Source organism: Hemitrygon akajei, unplaced genomic scaffold (genome assembly GCF_048418815.1).
Source record: "Hemitrygon akajei unplaced genomic scaffold, sHemAka1.3 Scf000244, whole genome shotgun sequence".
NCBI classification, from domain to species: domain Eukaryota; kingdom Metazoa; phylum Chordata; class Chondrichthyes; order Myliobatiformes; family Dasyatidae; genus Hemitrygon; species Hemitrygon akajei.
The window spans coordinates 51068-68987 of NW_027332124.1; the positions used below are offsets into that span (position 1 = coordinate 51068).

Here is a 17920-nt window from a genome sequence, read left to right on the forward strand (position 1 = left end):
GACCTCACATCAGAGCAGGGCTGTACAGGGGTGAAGTCAGGAAGTTTTCCTGCATCCGTGTTTGAGTAATCCCAGTGTATCCAACACCTCACAATCTTCTGCTGCATCAAGATCCCACATTTCAGTGTCAAAGATATTTGCCTGACAGTTTAAATAATTGATATTTAATCACCTTGTCACCCTCCTGCTTTACACCTCTATTTATTCCCCAGACCCTTCTATCCTCCCTCTGGTCAGTCTGTACACTGCTCTGAAGAACATCAGAAACAGAAGCAAGGAGGCCATTCAGCCCCTCACACCTGCTCTCCCATTAGACATGATCAATACCACTTCCCTGTGCTCATGCTGTTTCTATCCACGTCTCTCCTCAACATGTTAATGTGTAAATCTGCAGAGCCCTGTTAGATTGTGAGCTGTGTAAATACATTTATTCACCTCTGAATGGTCGTCCCCTCACTGTGTCTCCTCATCCTGACGACCCCGTTACCAGAAACATCATCCCTGCATCTACCTGGGGAGCCTGGAGTAAATCTCAGACTCTCTCTCTGTCTCCATCATACACAAATACACACAGGGGGCTTCACCATTTACATTTCTCCATTGCGTCAATGACCAACACAGTCTGCCTGAGGATTGTGCTGGGATCAGCCTGCATGTGTTGCCACACTTCCGGCTCCAAAATATCATGTCCCCGTCTCTCTCACCTTCACCGTACCTCTCCGGGTAGTTCCAACCTGAGCATCGGTTTCTCTAATGGTCCACTCCCCTCTCCTATCACATTCCTCCTTCTTTATCCCCCTTCCGGAGAAAATTACACTGCACTCCCATTTTTTCTTCAATCAGATGCTGGAAGAACTAAAACAAAACAGAAATTACTTGAAACCCACAACAGAGCAGGCAGTGTTTGAATCAATTCCGGGAGAGGTCACCAACGTGGAACGTGAAGCCTGTTCCTCTCTCCACTGATCCTGACCAACCTGCTTTCCCCCCCGCATTTCCTGCATATAAACTGGCTCCAAAACTGAATATCTGATTCAAAGTAGAAATCCCGACTCTATTTGTCTCGTAAATTAGAGGAACAGCTCCCCATTTTCCGTCAGGGTGATTGGCAACCTGGCAGCATCAACATCGAACTTTCAAACTTCTGTAAGTCGTTCCCTGTCACTTTTCCTGTTTAATTGTCTCTCTCCTCCTGCTCCACCAGCCCCATCACCCCCTCTCTTTCCCCTCCTTCCCCATCCTCTCCATCTGCCCATCACCCACACTGCTCCCCACCCTCTCCATCTGCTCATCACCCTCACACTCCTCCCCACCCTCTCCACCTGCCCATCAGCTACACACTCCTCCCCACCTCTCCATCTGCCCATCATCTACACACTCCTCCCCACCTCTCCATCTGCCCATCATCTACACACTCCTCCCCACCCTCTCCTTCTGCCCACCCCCCACACACTCCTCCCCACCTCTCCATCTGCCCATCTCCCACACACTCCTCCCCACCTCCCTCCCTTTACTCCGGGGTCACTTTCCCCTCCTGTCAGATTCCAAAATCTTCAGCCGTTTGTCACTGACACCTCTCACCTCCCAATTTATGACACATTTCCACCCGTCCCTCATCTATCACCCCTCCCTCAGCTATTACCCCTCACCTGGATCCACCCCTCAACTGCCCATTTCCCTCCATAGATGTTACTGGATACGCTGGGAGACCCAGGCGCTTTGTGTGTTACCATCACTACATGTCCCGTGTTACCAAGATTCACCCTGACCTCCCTCTCCCAGTCAGCACCACCACCACTTGCCCCAGTTACCCTGTCAGTCCCGGTGGACTTTAGCACCCGGGGGAGCCGGGGAGCTCAGGACCCGCCGCCCGCGGCTGCTGCTGAATCCGCAGTATTTCTGTTCCGTTGACGGATGTGGTGAATGAGTTAACATTAATGGATCGATAATTCTCAAATCGTGTTTATTTCACTCTCCGCACATTTATATTTACACTGACTTACTCCTGACGCCGGTCCCGGGACCCGACCCGTTTACAGACCCGGAGCGGAACCGGAGCAGATTCTCAGCCACTCGTTTTTATAGACAGACCAGAAGAAAGGATAAAGTTTCTCCGTGAATTTATTCCCAGTGAAGGTGTGGAGATGGGACTTGGTTTCCGCGTTGTAAAATGAAACTGTCCCGGACTTGTAACTGAGATAAACTCCCACCCTCCTGGGGATGGGACCGGCAAGGAGACGGGACTCAGGGGAGATGTAAACCCACATCTCGTCATTAACCCGCTTGATGGTCCAGAATCCGGTCTCCGGACTCTCTGTGAACTTTCCCTTCCTGTCCACAGACGCTGCGGCGACTCCCAGACTCCACCACCGATTCCCCGTCACCTCCACCTCCCAGTAATGTCTCCCCGATGTGAATCCCTCCGATCCCAGCACACAAGCCCAGTATGTGAACGTCTTCCCGGTGTCAGGGAGATCCCTCCAGGTCTCGGTCAATCTCACACCCTTCCGATCCTCAGACACCTCGAGCAGCGGATGCGCCGTTTCCACATCCAGGGTGACAGAGACTGGGGGGAGAAGCAGAGAATTAGAGAGTCCCCGGGGATCGGGGGGAGACTCGGGCAGCGCGGCCCCGGGGATCGGGGGGAGACTCGGGCAGCGCGGCCCCGGGGACCGCGGGGAGACTCGGGCAGCGCGGCCCCGGGGATCGGGGGGAGACTCGGGCAGTGCGGCCCCGGGGATCGGGGGGAGACTCGGGCAGCGCGGCCCCGGGATCGGGGGGGGGGGGGGGCGGGAGACTCGGGCAGCGCGGCCCTGGGGATCGGGGGGAGACTCGGGCAGTGCGGCCCCGGGGATCGGGGGGAGACTCGGGCAGCGCGGCCCCGGGATCGGGGGGGGGAGACTCGGGCAGCGCGGCCCTGGGGATCGGAGGGGGGAGACTCGGGCAGCGCGGCCCCGGGGATCGGGGGGAGACTCGGGCAGCGCGGCCCCGGGGATCGGGGGGGAGACTCGGGCAGCGCGGCCCCGGGGATCGGGGGGAGACTCGGGCAGCGCGGCCCCGGGGATCGGGGGGGAGACTCGGGCAGCGCGGCCCCGGGGATCGGGGGGAGACTCGGGCAGCGCGGCCCCGGGGATCGGGGGGGAGACTCGGGCAGCGCGGCCCCGGGGATCGGGGGGAGACTCGGGCAGCGCGGCCCTGGGGATCGGGGGGGGGGGGGAGACTCGGGCAGCGCGGCCCCGGGGATCGGAGGGGGGAGACTCGGGCAGCGCGGCCCTGGGGATCGGGGGGAGACTCGGGCAGCGCGGCCCCGGGGATCGGGTGGGCGACAGGACCCTTTCCCGGGGTTTTACCCAAACGTAGCGGATGGACAACCGGCATCTTCCCGAGGTTTTTCCTCAACAAACACAAAATTCTGGAGAATCTCAGCGGGTCAAGCAGCGTGTGATAAGGGAGATGTACAGTTGATGTGTCAAGCCGAGACCTTTCCTCGATTGGAAAGAAAGACGGGAGATAGTGGAAACGGGTGTGAGGAAGGGGCGGAGCAACAACTGGATCCAGCTGGAGGCATTTAAAGAGGCAGAATTCATCCGTGCCGACCAACTCGCTTGAATGAACTAGTTCCATTTACCTGTATTTGCGCATTATTCCTTTAACCCTTTCCCACCCACGTCCCTGTCCAGATGTCTTTTAAATCATTGTAACTGTATCCACCTCCACGGTTTCCTTTGGCAGCCTCCTGAGCTCCAGGAAAAAGACCCAGAATATTCAGCCTCTCCTTATAACCCAAACTCTCCAGTCCCAGTAACATCCTTGTAAATCTATTTTATACCCTCTCAGTTTAATGACATCCTTCCTGTAGAAAGATAACCAGAACTGTACAGGGTGATCAAAATCATAAAGACAAGAAAATCTGCAGATGCTGGAAATCCAAAGCAACACACACAAAACCTTGGCCCAAATCATTGAGTGTTTATTCATATCCAGAGCTGCTGCCTGACCTGCTGAGTTCCTCCAGCAGTTTGTGTGAGTTACTCTGCTCCAAATGTGGTCTTCCCAATGTCTTGTACACTCATAATGTGACGTCCCAGATCCTGTACTCAGTATTCTGACTGATGAAGACAATCACCTCCTGGTCTCTCTGTTCCACAACACTCTCCAGGGCCCCCGATTGATGTGTAAATCCTGTCCTGGTTTACCTTCCAAAATGCAACACCCTCATCTCTCTGAATTAAAATCAATTTCCATCCAATGGCCCAGAGACCCAATTAATCAAGATCTCGTTGTAATCTTGGATAAACCATGAGCAACAGGTTATGTAGAGGATAACACAATACTGTTGCACCTCGGGGCGTTCCGGAGTTCAGAGTTCAATTCCAACACCATCTGTAAGGAGTTTGTACTTTCTCCCCGGGACCGCGTGCATTTCCTCCGGGTGCTCCCGATTCATCCCTCAGATTGGGGAGGAGTGGACAGCGAGGAAGACCACGAAAAGCTAGACTGGACTGCCAACACAGATGCCTTGTGCAGGAAGGCACAGAGTCGACTGTACTTCCTTAGAAGGTTGGCGTCATTCAATGTTTGTAGTGAGATGCTGAAGATGTTCTATAGGTCAGTTGTGGAGAGCGCCCTCTTCTTTGTGGTGGCGTGTTGGGGAGGCAGCATTAAGAAGAGGGACGCCTCACGTCTTAATAAGCTGGTAAGGAAGGCGGGCTCTGTCGTGGGCAAAGTACTGGAGAGTATAACATCGGTAGCAGAGCGAAGGGCGCTGAGTAGGCTACGGTCAATTATGGAAAACCCTGAACATCCTCTACATAGCACCATCCAGAGACAGAGAAGCAGTTTCAGCGACAGGTTGCTATCGATGCAATGCTCCTCAGACAGGATGAAGAGATCAATACTCCCCAATGCCATTCGGCTTTACAATTCAACCGCCAGGAGTAAGATATGTTAAAGTGCCGGGGTTAGGACTCAATGTATTTAAGTAAACTACTTAAGAACTTTTTAAAAGCTATTATTAATGCTTTTTGAGAGGGTGATTTTAGATGCATATCATATTTTTACTGAGTTAAGTATTGTATGTGATTAGTTTTGCTACAATAAGTGTATGGGACATTGGAAAAACTGTTGAATTTCCCCATGGGGATGAATAAAGTATCTATCTATCTACTTGCAGTGGGATCTGGAGCAGCTGGGAAAATGGGCTGAAAACTGTCAGCTGGAATTTAATGCAGACAAGTGTGAGCTGTTGCTCTTCGGTAGGACCCCAGTGTCGGTCTTTCACAGTGAATGGTCGGGCACTGAGGACTCTGTTCTACAGCAGATCTGGGAACACAGGTCCAGAATACATCGAAAGTGGTGTTACAGGTAGATGGATGTTATGCTGAAGTTGTATGAGATGTTGTTGAGGCCTAATTTGGGATATTGTGTACAATTTTGGTCACCTACCTACAGGAAGGATGTAAACAAGTTTGAAAAAGTACAGAGAAAATTTCCAGGGATGTAGCTGGGACTGGAGGACCTGAGTCATAAGGAAAGATTGAATAGTTTAGGACTTTATTCCTGTAACATAGAAGACTGAGGGGAAATTTGATAGAGGTATACAAAATTATGAGGGGTATAGATAGGGTAAATGCAAGCAGGCTTTTTCCATGGAGGTTGGGTGGGATTACAACCAGATGTCATGGGTTAAAGGTGAAAGATGAAAAGTTTAAGGGGAAGATGAGGGGAAACTACTTCATTTAGAGGGTTGTGAGAGTGTGGAACGAGCTGCCAGTGCAAGTGGTTCATGCAAGCTCGATTTAAACATTTAAGAGAAGTTTGGACGGTACATGGATGGTCGGAGTTGGAGGACCATGGTCGGTGGGAGCAGGTAGTTTAAATGCTTCGGTATAGACCAGATGGGCTGAAGGGCCTGTGCTGTTAGTTTCTATCACTCTGTGACGCTCTTACAAAGACATAATGGTTTGTAGGTTAAATGGTAATTGTACATTGCCCCGTGATTAGGCTGGTTTTAAATAGTTGGGGTGCTGGGTGGAGCGGGTCGTTGGTCTGGGACGGCCTGTTTCACACTGTCTCTAAATAAATAAATAACCTCTTCACTGTCCATGAAACCACCAATTCCTTCACAAACCTACTAAACACGTCACCTACATTCTCTCCAAATCATTCATATGAATGATGAAAAACAGTGGACCCAGCACCGATCCCTGCAGCACAACCACTGGTCACAGGACTCCACCCAGACAACTCTGTATCCTATTCCAGATCGTACTCCCATGTGATCTAACTCTCTGCTACCTTGTCAAATCCCTCCCTAATCTCCATGGAGACGATGTCTACTGCACTTTCATCAGCTGTAATTTATTTATTGAGAAACAGCACGGAATAGGCCCTTCCGGCCCTTTGACCCCCACCACCCAGTAACCCCGATTTAATCCGAGCCTGACCAGGGGACAAGTTACAATGACCCCCACCACCCAGCAGCCCTGATTTAATCCGAGACTGACCATGGGACAAGTTACAATGACCCCCACCACCCAGCAACCCCTGATTTAATCCGAGCCTGACCATGGGACAAGTTACAATGACCCCCCACCACCCAGCAACCCCTGATTTAATCCGAGCCTAACCATGGGACAAGTTACAATGACCCCACCACCCAGCAACCCCTGATTTAATCCGAGCCTAACCATGGGACAAGTTACAATGACCCCCACCACCCAGCAACCCCTGATTTAATCCGAGCCTGACCATGGGACAAGCTACAATGACCCCACCACCCAGCAACCCCTGATTTAATCCGAGCCTGACCATGGGACAAGTTACAATGACCCCCCACCACCCAGCAACCCCTGATTTAATCCGAGCCTAACCATGGGACAAGTTACAATGACCCCCACCACCCAGCAACCCCTCATTTAATCCGAGCCTGACCATGGGACCAGTTACAATGACCCCCACCACCACCCAGCCACCCCTGATTTAATCCGAGCCTGACCATGGGACAAGTTACAATGACCCCCACCACCCAGCAACCCCTGATTTAATCCGAGCCTGACCATGGGACAAGTTACAATGACCCCCACCACCCAGCAACCCCTGATTTAATCCGAGCCTGACCATGGGACAAGTTACAATGACCCCCCACCACCCAGATACCCCGGATTTAATCCGAGCCTGACCATGGGACAAGTTACAATGACCCCCCACCACCCAGCAACCCCTGATTTAATCCGAGCCTATCCATGGGACAAGTTACAATGACCCCCCACCACCCAGATACCCCGGATTTAATCCGAGCCTGACCATGGGACAAGTTACAATGACCCCCCACCACCCAGATACCCCGGATTTAATCCGAGCCTGACCATGGGACAAGTTACAATGACCCCCCACCACCCAGCAACCCCTGATTTAATCCGAGCCTGACCATGGGACAAGTTACAATGACCCCCCACCACCCAGATACCCCGGATTTAATCCGAGCCTGACCATGGGACAAGTTACAATGACCCCCACCACCCAGCAACCCCTGATTTAATCCCAGCCTGACCATGGGACCAGTTACAATGACCAATTATCTGCCAACCAGTACAGGTTTGGACTGTGCAACTAGAGCACCTGGAAGAAACCCACGTGGTCATGGGAGAACGTACAAACTCCTGACAGGCAGTAACGGGACATGAACCCGGGTCGCTGACAACATAAGGACGTACCTGAATGAGAGAGAGGCTGAGACCCTGTCAGAGTCTGCTAAGTTAGCAGACGAGTCTGCTTTAACCCACAAGGTAAAGTTTTTCCCGAGCAAGAGCTACCAAAGGAGTAGCAGGGATAACAAAGATAACCCACCGGCTAAACCAGAGAGTAAACCGGGGACTAGTGATAAAAGTCAGGAGGAAGGGAAGCAGTCAAAAGAAAAATTTCCCAGTTTCAAATGTTACTTTTGTGGGAAGCCTGGTCATGCAGCATCCAATTGTTTTGCTATGAAAAGGGAAAACGGGACAGAGAGAGAGAGAACCCCAAATGCCTGCGTTCAGACGGTTAAAACACCACCGCTGAAGAAGGAGGGGTCTGACCGAGTTCAAGAGGGATTTGAGAGATTTATTTCAAATGGGTTTGTGTCTGTGAAGGAGGGATCAACTCCGGTTCCAGTGAGAATCTGGAGTGATACTGGAGCTTTTCAGTCACTGATATTAAAGAGTGTTTTGGAGTTCGGTGCTGAGATGGAGATTTGAGAGTCGGGGGCGTTGAGAGTAAGTGTTCAGCACGGACTAGAAGGGCCGAGATGGCCTGTTTCCGTGCTGTAATTGTTATATGGTCATATGGTGGTGAATATTATCAAAGGTATTGGAAAGGGGACTGAAACCGTGCCTTTGCATAAGATAATTCTGAAATGCGACTTGGTATCTGGACCAGTCACAATAGGGGTGCGGTCTGAACTACCGATAGACAATGTTGATCTCTTACTCGGAAATGACCTTGCAGGTGGGCATGTTTACCCAGCAGTTCAGCTAGCCAGTGAGCCTGCTGCTGCTGAGGGCCCGCCCATAGATGCTGATGTGTATCCCCCCTGCGTGGTAACTAGAAGCATGTCGGAAAAGGCTGCTGATGCTAATATTGATTTATCTAGACTTTCCTACTGTCCCTAAACCAACAGGACTTAGAGGGTAGTAAGGCTGAGGAGAGTAAGTAAGGTGAGAAAGACGTCTTTATTGAGGAGGGAATTTATAGAAGAACAAATTCAAGATCCTGAAATTGTGGCTTTAAAAGAGAGCGCTCTCTCTGAGGATGAAATTCAGAAAGAGTCAGTGGGATATTACCTTAAAGATGGGGTGTTGATGAGGAAGTGGAGATCAGCCACTGTGCCTGCAAGTGAGGATTGGGCTATTGTGCATCAGGTAGTGGTTCCAAAAGTTTACAGGGCTTAAGTTTTAAACCTGGCCCATAAGATGCCTTTAGGTGGACATTTCGGAGTAAAGAAAACAGTGCACAGGATGATGAGGGAATTTTATTGGTGTAACGTGAGGAAAGATATTGGAAATTACTGTAGAAGGTGTCATACGTGCCAGGTGGTGGGAAAACCTAATCAGGCCATCCCTAAGGCACCACTTCGGCCGATACCTGCGTTTGGTGAACCATTTTCCAGGGTCATAGTGGATTGTGTAGGTCCATTTCCAAAAACTGCAGCTGGTCATCAGTACTTGTTAACAATTACGTGTGCTGCTTCTAGGCTCCCTGAAGCCCTGCCTCCCAATGTCTAACCATGTCAGCAACTTCCCTATAATACCACGGGCTCTTAACTTGGGAAGCAGCCTCATGTGTGGCACCTTATCAAAGGCCTTCTGTATGTCCAAATATACAACATCCCCTACATCCCCTTTATCTATCCTACTTGTAATCTGCTCAAAGAATTCCAACAGGTTTGTCAGGCAGGATTTTCCCTGAAGGAAACCATGCTGATTTTATACCATCTTGTCCTGTATCACCATGTGCTCCATCACCTCATCCTTAACAACTGACTCAAACTTCTTCTCAAACACTGAGGTCAGGCTAACTGGTCTATAATTTCCTTTCTCCTTTCTTAAAGAATTTTCCACTCCTCTGACACCATGCCAGACTCCAATCATTTTTGAAAGGTCATTTCTAATGCCCCCATAATCTCTAATGCTACATCTTTCAGAACCCTAGGGTGCAGTTCCTGTGGTCCAGGTGACTTATGTACCTTTAGGTCTTTCAGCTTTTTGAGCACCTTCTCTCTTGTAATAGTAACTGCACCCACTTCTCTTCCTTCACACACTACATCAGGCATACTGTTAGTGTCTTCCACAGTGAAGACTGATGCAAAATAGTCATTTAGTTCATCCGCCATCTCCTTGTCCCCTGTTATTATTTTTCCTGCCTCATTTTCTGGCGGTCCCATATCCACTCTCATTTCTCTTTTATTTTTAACATACGTGAAAAACTTTTACCATCCACTTTGATATTATTTGCTAGCTTGCTTTCACATTTCATCTTTTCCTTTCCAATGATTTTTCTAGTTCCTCTCTGTAGGTTTTTAAAAACTTCCCAATCCACTATCATCCCACAAATTTTTGCTTTGTTGTATGTCTTTTCTTTTGCTTTTACAATAGTTTTGACATCCCTTGTCAGTCATGGTTGTACTATTTTACAATTTGAGTATTTCTTCGTTTTTGGAAGAAATGAAAACATACTCACGTCCTGCAGCTTCCTCATTTCCCCAGAAACACACACCATTGCTGCTCTGCTGACATCCCTGTCAGCAGCTCTTTCCAATCTACTTTGGCCAACTCCTGTCTCATACCACTGTCATTTCCCTTACTCCACTGAAATACTGCTACGTCAGCCTTTACTATAGTGATCACCAACCTTTTGAAGCCCAAGATCCCCTACCTTGGTCATAGTCAAAGTTGACATCCACCCCCAGATTGATTAGTTACACACATGCGCACTGGGGCAGAAAAGATCGGAAGTAAAACCCCGCAACCCGGAAGTAGAAATAATGTATAAACACCAGGGGTACACACCCTTTTTTGCACCGCGGACCGGTTTAGTATTGACAATATTCTTGCCGACCGGCCGACAGGGAGGGGGGATTAAACACGACTAGAATACAGCGATACTCGAAGCAGGTTCCTTATGTCCAGTCTATTGCACAATTTAGTTTTCGCGGCTCTCGGCACTTAGCTTTTGTCCCACTTGCTCACGTTTTCTCCGCTCAAAAAAACTCAGCGGGTTTGTCTTTAAGTGCGGGGTGCTTGGAATCAAGGTACCGAAGCAGTTTTGAGGATTTCACTGCCTCATTAGACAGCCTCCAGGCCCAAACTGCAGCCTCCGCCCGCCCGCCCGCCGCCAGACACCCTGGCCGGGTGCGGCTGGTCGTGGGTGGGGTGAGAGGACAAGGTCAGGGCCGGAGGTCCCCGTGCCGGTTCCAGTCCAGAGAAAGCGACAGAGCGGGGAGTGTGACAGGGCGCCCGCCCGCCCCCCTTGTAGGATCTATCGGCCGACAAAAGTTTGTTTCAGCAGATCGCAGCGAGGTAGCTGCTCTGATACTTACGGAACCCTAAGCCCGAATTAGATCGTCTGTGAATATTTTAGCACTGGGTTCCCCACGAGCATTCGGTGTGGTGAACAGGTTTAGAGGCGGCGCCCATCTCTCTGCGCTCCAGGCCAGTACCAACAGCACTTCTCGCCGGCCAAGTGAGGCGAACCAGTGATTCCTGGCGCGAGGGTATCACTGCATTTAGGCGACTGATGACCTCGCGTGGGTTCAAGTTGAACAGTGGGCAAGACAGGGAGTGAGGAAAGGTGCAGCTGACTGATATCGTTTCCTCGCGGCCCGGTGGTTGGGGACCACTGAATTACACTGTGTAAACACAAAGTACACTGCAGATGCTGTGGTCACATCAACACGTACAAACAAGCTGGATGAACTCAGCAGTCAGCAGGTTGACTGCTCATTTCAACGGACGCTGCCCGACCTGCTGAGTTCATCCAGTGTGTTTGTACGTGTTGAATTACACTGTGTAATGCGGGGGAGCTACACACATGCGCACTGGACAGAAAGAACGGAACAAAACCCCGCAACCCGGAATCAATCTTTCAACAGTATTTGTGTATTTATTTTTGAATTTTTTTCGGGATCTACTGGGAAAGTCTCAAAGATCAACCGCTACTTTACTTTCTCTCTATCAAATTTCAAGTTAAACTCAATCATACTGTGATCACTGGTTCCTCAGGGTTTTTTACCTTCAGCTCCCTAATCGCCTCTGGTTCATTACGTAACAGCCAATCCAGTATAGCTGATCCCCTAGTAGGCTCAATGATAAACTGCTTTAAATGCCATCTCTTAGGGATTCAACAGACTCACTCTTGAGATCCATTATCAACCTGATTTTCCCAATTAACCTGCATGTTAAAATCTCCCATGACTACCAGAACATTGCCCTTTTGACACAGCTTTTCTATTTCCTGTTGTAATCTGTGGTCCACCGCCCAGCTCTGTTGGAGGCCTGTGTATAACTGCCATCAAGGTCTTTTTAACCTTGCTGTTTCTGAACTCAACCCACAAGGATTCAATATCTTCCGATCCTATGTCACATCCTTCTACTGATTTGATGCCATTCTTTACCAGTAGAGCCACACCACCCCCTCTGTCTACCTTCCTATCACTCCGATATAATGTGTAACCCTGGACATTCAGCTCCCAACTACAACCATCCTTCAGCCACAATTCAGTGATGGCCACAACATCATACCTGGCCATTTGTAATCGTGCAACAAGATCATCCACTTTATTTCTTACACTACGTGCATTTAGATACAACAGCTTGAGTACCGTATTTACTGTCCTTTCTGATTCTGCATCCCTAAAGTTTTGATACTCAGCCTGTTGGCTGCAACTGAGTTCCATCACCTGCCTGTCCTTCCTGACAGTCTGACTGCAGGCTATCATTACCATTTTTACCATCCATCCTATCCTGAGTCCCTTCACTCCAGTTCCCACCCCCCTACAAAATTAGTTTAAACCCTCCCCAATAGCTCTAACAAACCTGCCCGCAAGAATATTGGTCCCCCTTGGGTTCAGGTGCAACCCATCACTTCTGATCAGGTCATACCTCCCCCAGGGGGATCCCAATGATCCAAGAACCTGAAGCCTGCCCCCCTGCACCAGCTTCTCAGCCACACATTTACCTGCCAGATCATCGTGTTTCTACCCTCACTGGCACGTGGCACAGGCAGCAATCCAGAAATTAGTACCCAGGAGGTCCTAATCTCCGGATTAGAGAGAGGCAAGAGTGGATATCGGACTGCTGGAAAACAATGCTGGAGAGGTAGTAATGGGGGACAACGAAAGGGTGGATGAACTGAAGACATATTTTGCATCAGTCTTCACTGTGGAAGACACTAGCAGTATGGTGGAAGTTCCAAGTGTCAGGCGACGTGCCAGGCATGAAATTAGCATTACTAGAGAACAGGTTCTTGGGAAACGGAAAGATCTTTAGGTAGCTGTCACCTGGACTAGACAGCGTACATGCCAGAGTTCAGAAAGAGGTGGCTGAAGAGATCATGGAGGCATTTGTAACGATCCTTCAAGAATCACTAGATTCTTCAATGGTTCTGGAAGACTGGAAATTTGAAAATGTCACTCCACTGTTCAAGAAGAGAGAGAGAATAAAGGAAACTCTAGGCCAGTTAGTCTGACCTCAGTGGCTGGGAAGATGGTGAAGTTGATTATTAAGGAGGAGTTGTCAGGGAACTTGGAGGCACATGATAAAATAGGCCATGGTTTCCTCAAGGGAAAATCTTGCCTGACAGATCAGTTGGAATTCTTTGAAGAAATAACAAGCCAGGTAAACAAAGGAGAACCAGTTGATGTCGTGTACTTGGAATTTCAGAAGGTCATTGACAAGCCATATTTGGCATCTAATTATGACTTAGTAGTGTCTCATAAACAAGCACAAATGAATCTTATGTCTTACCGTGTTTAATGCCACCAATCACTTCTTCCGATGCTATGTCGAGCAAATAGGGGTGATGGAATTTTTCAACCAATAGGGCACCATCTGTCACTGACAATGTGTGGGCATCATCACTAATCCTGTAAATATTATACAGATGGTTATAAACTGAGCATTCGGGATATTTGAACTATTTTACAAATCCATACTGAGTTTCAGTGAAGACCATGTCCTACCTCCTCTTCCGACGAGCTTCCTCCTGAAATAAATCAAACACAGATCTCAATTGACTGAGACTTACTGTCGGCATCTGAGCCAAGTTATTAAAACCTGCTGAAAATTCCCACTGAACTCATTCCCACTAACATGAACGGAGAAAGAGGGACATTGAACTGTGCGAGAAAGTACAAGGAATATTTATGAGAATTATACGATAACTGAGAGAAGGAACTTACAGGAGAGACTGGACAGGTTTTAAGATTCTGAATGTATCTGATCGAAAATATTTCTGCTTGTGTGGAGACAATAAGTCAAAGATAAAACATCAGTAGGTCGTTAATAAATCCCACAAGAAATGTAGTGAAGAGAATGTGGAACTCACTGCTACAGGAGTGGCTGAAGTGGAACAGCAGAGATTGATTGTAATGGGGAAGCTGGATAAACACATGAGAGACCATGGAGTCGGGGACACTGTTACTGGGTGTGGTGAGTAGGTGGGAGGAGGCTTGTGCACCAGGGAAACTGATAGGAGAGAATGGACTGAAAGTCCTGTCTCTGATGAAAATGGGATATAATCTGATGAAGAATATTTCTGAAAAACAAAGGACAGTGCAAAATTCTCCAAAACAATGAACCTGATACAAACCAGATATAGATGGTAAATCCGATGTGTAGGTCACATTCTGGAGTTCAACCTCAGTTCCCACCGATCAACAGAGAGACCCTCACACCCACTGCACCAGACACACTCACAGTCTGTGACTGCAATGGGATGTTACTCTGAGTCTCAGGGGATATTATACGTGGGAATCACAGAAGTGATCACTGGCTCAGCGCTACGATCAGAGTAAACATTCCCGAGAAGGATGCAGACTGTCCAGCGATGTACAGATGTTGTGAGAGGCCGGTTTGGAGACAACAACTCTGAACAGTCAAAACATCCGTCTGGTTTCAATCAGTTTACAACTCCAGTATCTGTAAATCCCACACTGAGTTAAAATACATCATTTTGTGACTATGTACTTTTACAGGACCAAACTGAAATCTCTCACCATGAGGAATATGATATTGTCTTGTTGATCCATCTGTTCCTGTAACTTTGATATTTCCTTGTAGATGGCATTTAAATTCTCTTGAATCTCGCGAAGATTTTTCTCCATTGGATTTAGAATCCTCTCCTCTTCTTCCCTGAGATCTCGGAGTGCGCGCTGCTCTTTCTCAGTGATAATCCGGCGCAGTTCATCAAACTGGGATGTGATGTGGGACTGAACATTTTGTGACTGTTCCTGTCGAATGAAAGGAGAGGCTAGTTTATTATTTGGCCCTGATGTATTTCCTTATGATATGGAAGTGTCTGTCCAGCCCATTATCATCCAAGAGGACCACAACCTTGCCACTGGGTTTGGGGCTTGTGTGCCTCAATGACCCAAAGAACTCCGTTGGCTGGAATGTGGGCTTTATGCTTTGACCCTTGGTAGGGTCACCCATGCCAAACAGGTCAAAGGGTAGAGGCCAGAGTAAGAGTGGTCCACTGGTCCTCCAGGTTCATGGGTTCAGCTCAGGGCTAACAATACTGACTGGTGAAACAAAACTGTTACGGAAACAATGAAGAGTCTTTCTACATCTGAGTGCCATGTTATTCCTGAGTCTCCACTCAGGACCTGCATGACTGACAGTAGTGAAAACCGAGAAGTAGCTACTGACATGTTGAATGAAGACATGAACACTGCCGGAGATGGAGGACCTTCATTGCTGTCCCAAACTCCAGTGGCATAACAGGCAGCAAGTGAGTGGTTCCCAGATATTCGATCACAATTCCCTCAAACCCAGTCTTCCTCACTGACCCATTAACTCCCACCTGATTCACATATAATACCCCTTCACAGGGTTAATTACAGTTGCCAATTTACTGTTCAATCCTGAACAGTCAAAACATCCGTCTGGTTTAAATCAGTTTACAACTACAGTATCTGTAAATACCACATTGAGTTGATTGTCGGCTAAAAGAAGGTACTGGTTACAGAGAGAACGTGCAAACTCCACGCAGACAGCACCAGAGGTTAGGATCGATCCCAGGGCACTGGAGCTGCGATACTCTGCTTTTCTGCATTAAAGGGAACAAAACTACACAACAAGATTGTAAATTCTGCTCAGGAAGCCTCACCCGAACTCCAGAAATCTTCTCTTTCTGTTGCTGCTCCTTTTCCTGAAAGTCTGATTTCTTTTTTACGAGAGAGTCCAAGGAAGATTTAACCCGATCCTGGGAATTAAAGAGTTAATGGATTAGACAAAACAAAAAGACAACATAAACAGACGATCGAAAGCAGCTTAGTTTTACCTGGTAAATTTTAACGGCTTCTTTAATCGGCATGAAGTTGTGAGACTTGTGTTCCCGCGCAGTCGCACAGATCAGACAGATCAGTTTCCTGTCTGTCTCACAAAACAGCTTCAGTTCTTCCTCATGTTCCTCGCAGTGAAGTTTACTTTCCTTCTCTTTAGGATTCAGGTTTAGTTTCCGAGCTTTCTCAGACAGATTTGCTAAAACCCGATTGACCCTGAGGGTGCAGTCTGCAAACTCCTCTCTACATTCCGGGCAGGAGTTTCTCTCCTCCCTTTGCCAACACCGTGTGATACAGGAGCGGCAGAAGTTGTGACTACACTCCAGTGACACCGGATCGGTGAAGAAATCCAGGCAGATGGGACAAATTACCTCCTCGATTAAACTCTCGACCTGTCCTTTCGAAGCCATGTTAACTCCCGGTACTTCCGGGTTCAGGATCCTTTCACTTTCGGGAGCTGCTGAACGCCTGCGGTACCGGGGATGTCCACTAGGGGCGCTGCAGTCTCGGGAATGAACAACGTTGCTCCAAGTGTTCTCTGGGCAGGAATCGCGGCAATTTCCACGTCAGGGTGGGATCAGAAACACATTAAAGAGGTCTGAATCTAAATGAACCCGGAGCGCGGAGCCTGGTTCAGTGTAAAGTACAAGTGAAAGGGACAATTCCTGAAAAGCGAGATAGACAGTTGGCCTATGTCCCTGCCTGCTCCAGCCCCACTGAACTTGTCCTCATACATTGACTCCATTCTAAACCCTTCAGGTCAATCCCTCCCAACCCACATCCGCGACACTTCTCATGCCCTCAATCTCCTCAGCAATTTTCAATTCCCAGGCACTGACCGCCTCATCTTCACCATGGATGTCCAGTTATAACTTCTATCCCCCATCAAGAAGGCCTTACAGCTCTCTGTTTCTTTCTCAATAAAAGAACAAACCAGTTCCTCTCCATCTGGAAGGGCTGGTGCTCACCCTCACCAATTTTCCTTCCGCTCCTCCCACCTTCTCCAAACTCGAGGGCTATCCACGGGTATCCGCATGAGCCCCAGTAATGCCTGTCGAAGAACAGCCCATGTTCCAGGCCTTCCCCAGTAACGCTCCCCAAATCTTCCTCAGAAACATTAATGACTGCATTGGTGCTGCTTCATGCACCCATGCTGAGTTTATCAATTTCATCAACTTTGCCACTAACTTCCACCCTGCACTTGAATTCACTTGGTCCAGTTTAAACACCTCCCTCCCCTTTGCCCTTCTCTCTGCCTCCATCTCTGGAAACAAACTGTCAACTGACATATTTTATAAAGCTACTGATTCCCACAGGTAGCTTGACTATATCTCTTCCCACCCAGTCTCCTGTAACTTTTCTAAACTCCTTCATTTCCACTGAATCTGTTCCCAGAATGCAGTTTCCCCTTCCAGAACATCAGGTATGTCCTCCTCTGTAAAGAACAGGGTTTCCTTTCCTCCGTTATTGATGTTGCCCTTACCTGCATCTCCTTCATTTCCCGAACATTTGTGCTCACCTCATCTTCCCTCTGCCTCAACAGTGATAGAGTTCCTCTTGTCCTAACCTACCAGCACGTAAGTGTCTGCATCCATCACATCATCCTCCATAAACCTCCACCATCTCAGAATCAGAATCAGGTTTATTCTCACCGGCATGTGTCATGTGTCATGTACTGTATTTTGTTAACTTCGCAGCAACAGTTCAATGCAATACATAATATAGAAGTACAATATCTATATATATATATGTAAATCAATTACAGTATATGTATATTGAATAGATTTTAAACTCTGCAAAAACAGAAATAATATATATTAACAACGTGCGGTAGTGTTAATGGGTTCAATATGTCCATTTAGGAATCGGATGCAGAGGGGAAGA

General features: G+C 48.4%; 1 protein-coding gene across 1 annotated transcript; it reads right to left on the minus strand.

The window, feature by feature from the left end:
• Window positions 1-774: 774 nt before the first annotated feature.
• Window positions 775-16446, minus strand: LOC140724487 (nuclear factor 7, brain-like). Its single transcript, XM_073038935.1, has 7 exons — window positions 16036-16446; window positions 15862-15957; window positions 14750-14983; window positions 13715-13737; window positions 13500-13618; window positions 2385-2566; window positions 775-855 (listed from the first exon to the last, which is right to left on the minus strand). Exons 1-7 carry the CDS (start codon window positions 16444-16446, stop codon window positions 775-777), a joined length of 1146 nt encoding a protein of 381 aa, XP_072895036.1.
• Between the last annotated feature and the right edge of the window lie 1474 nt (window positions 16447-17920).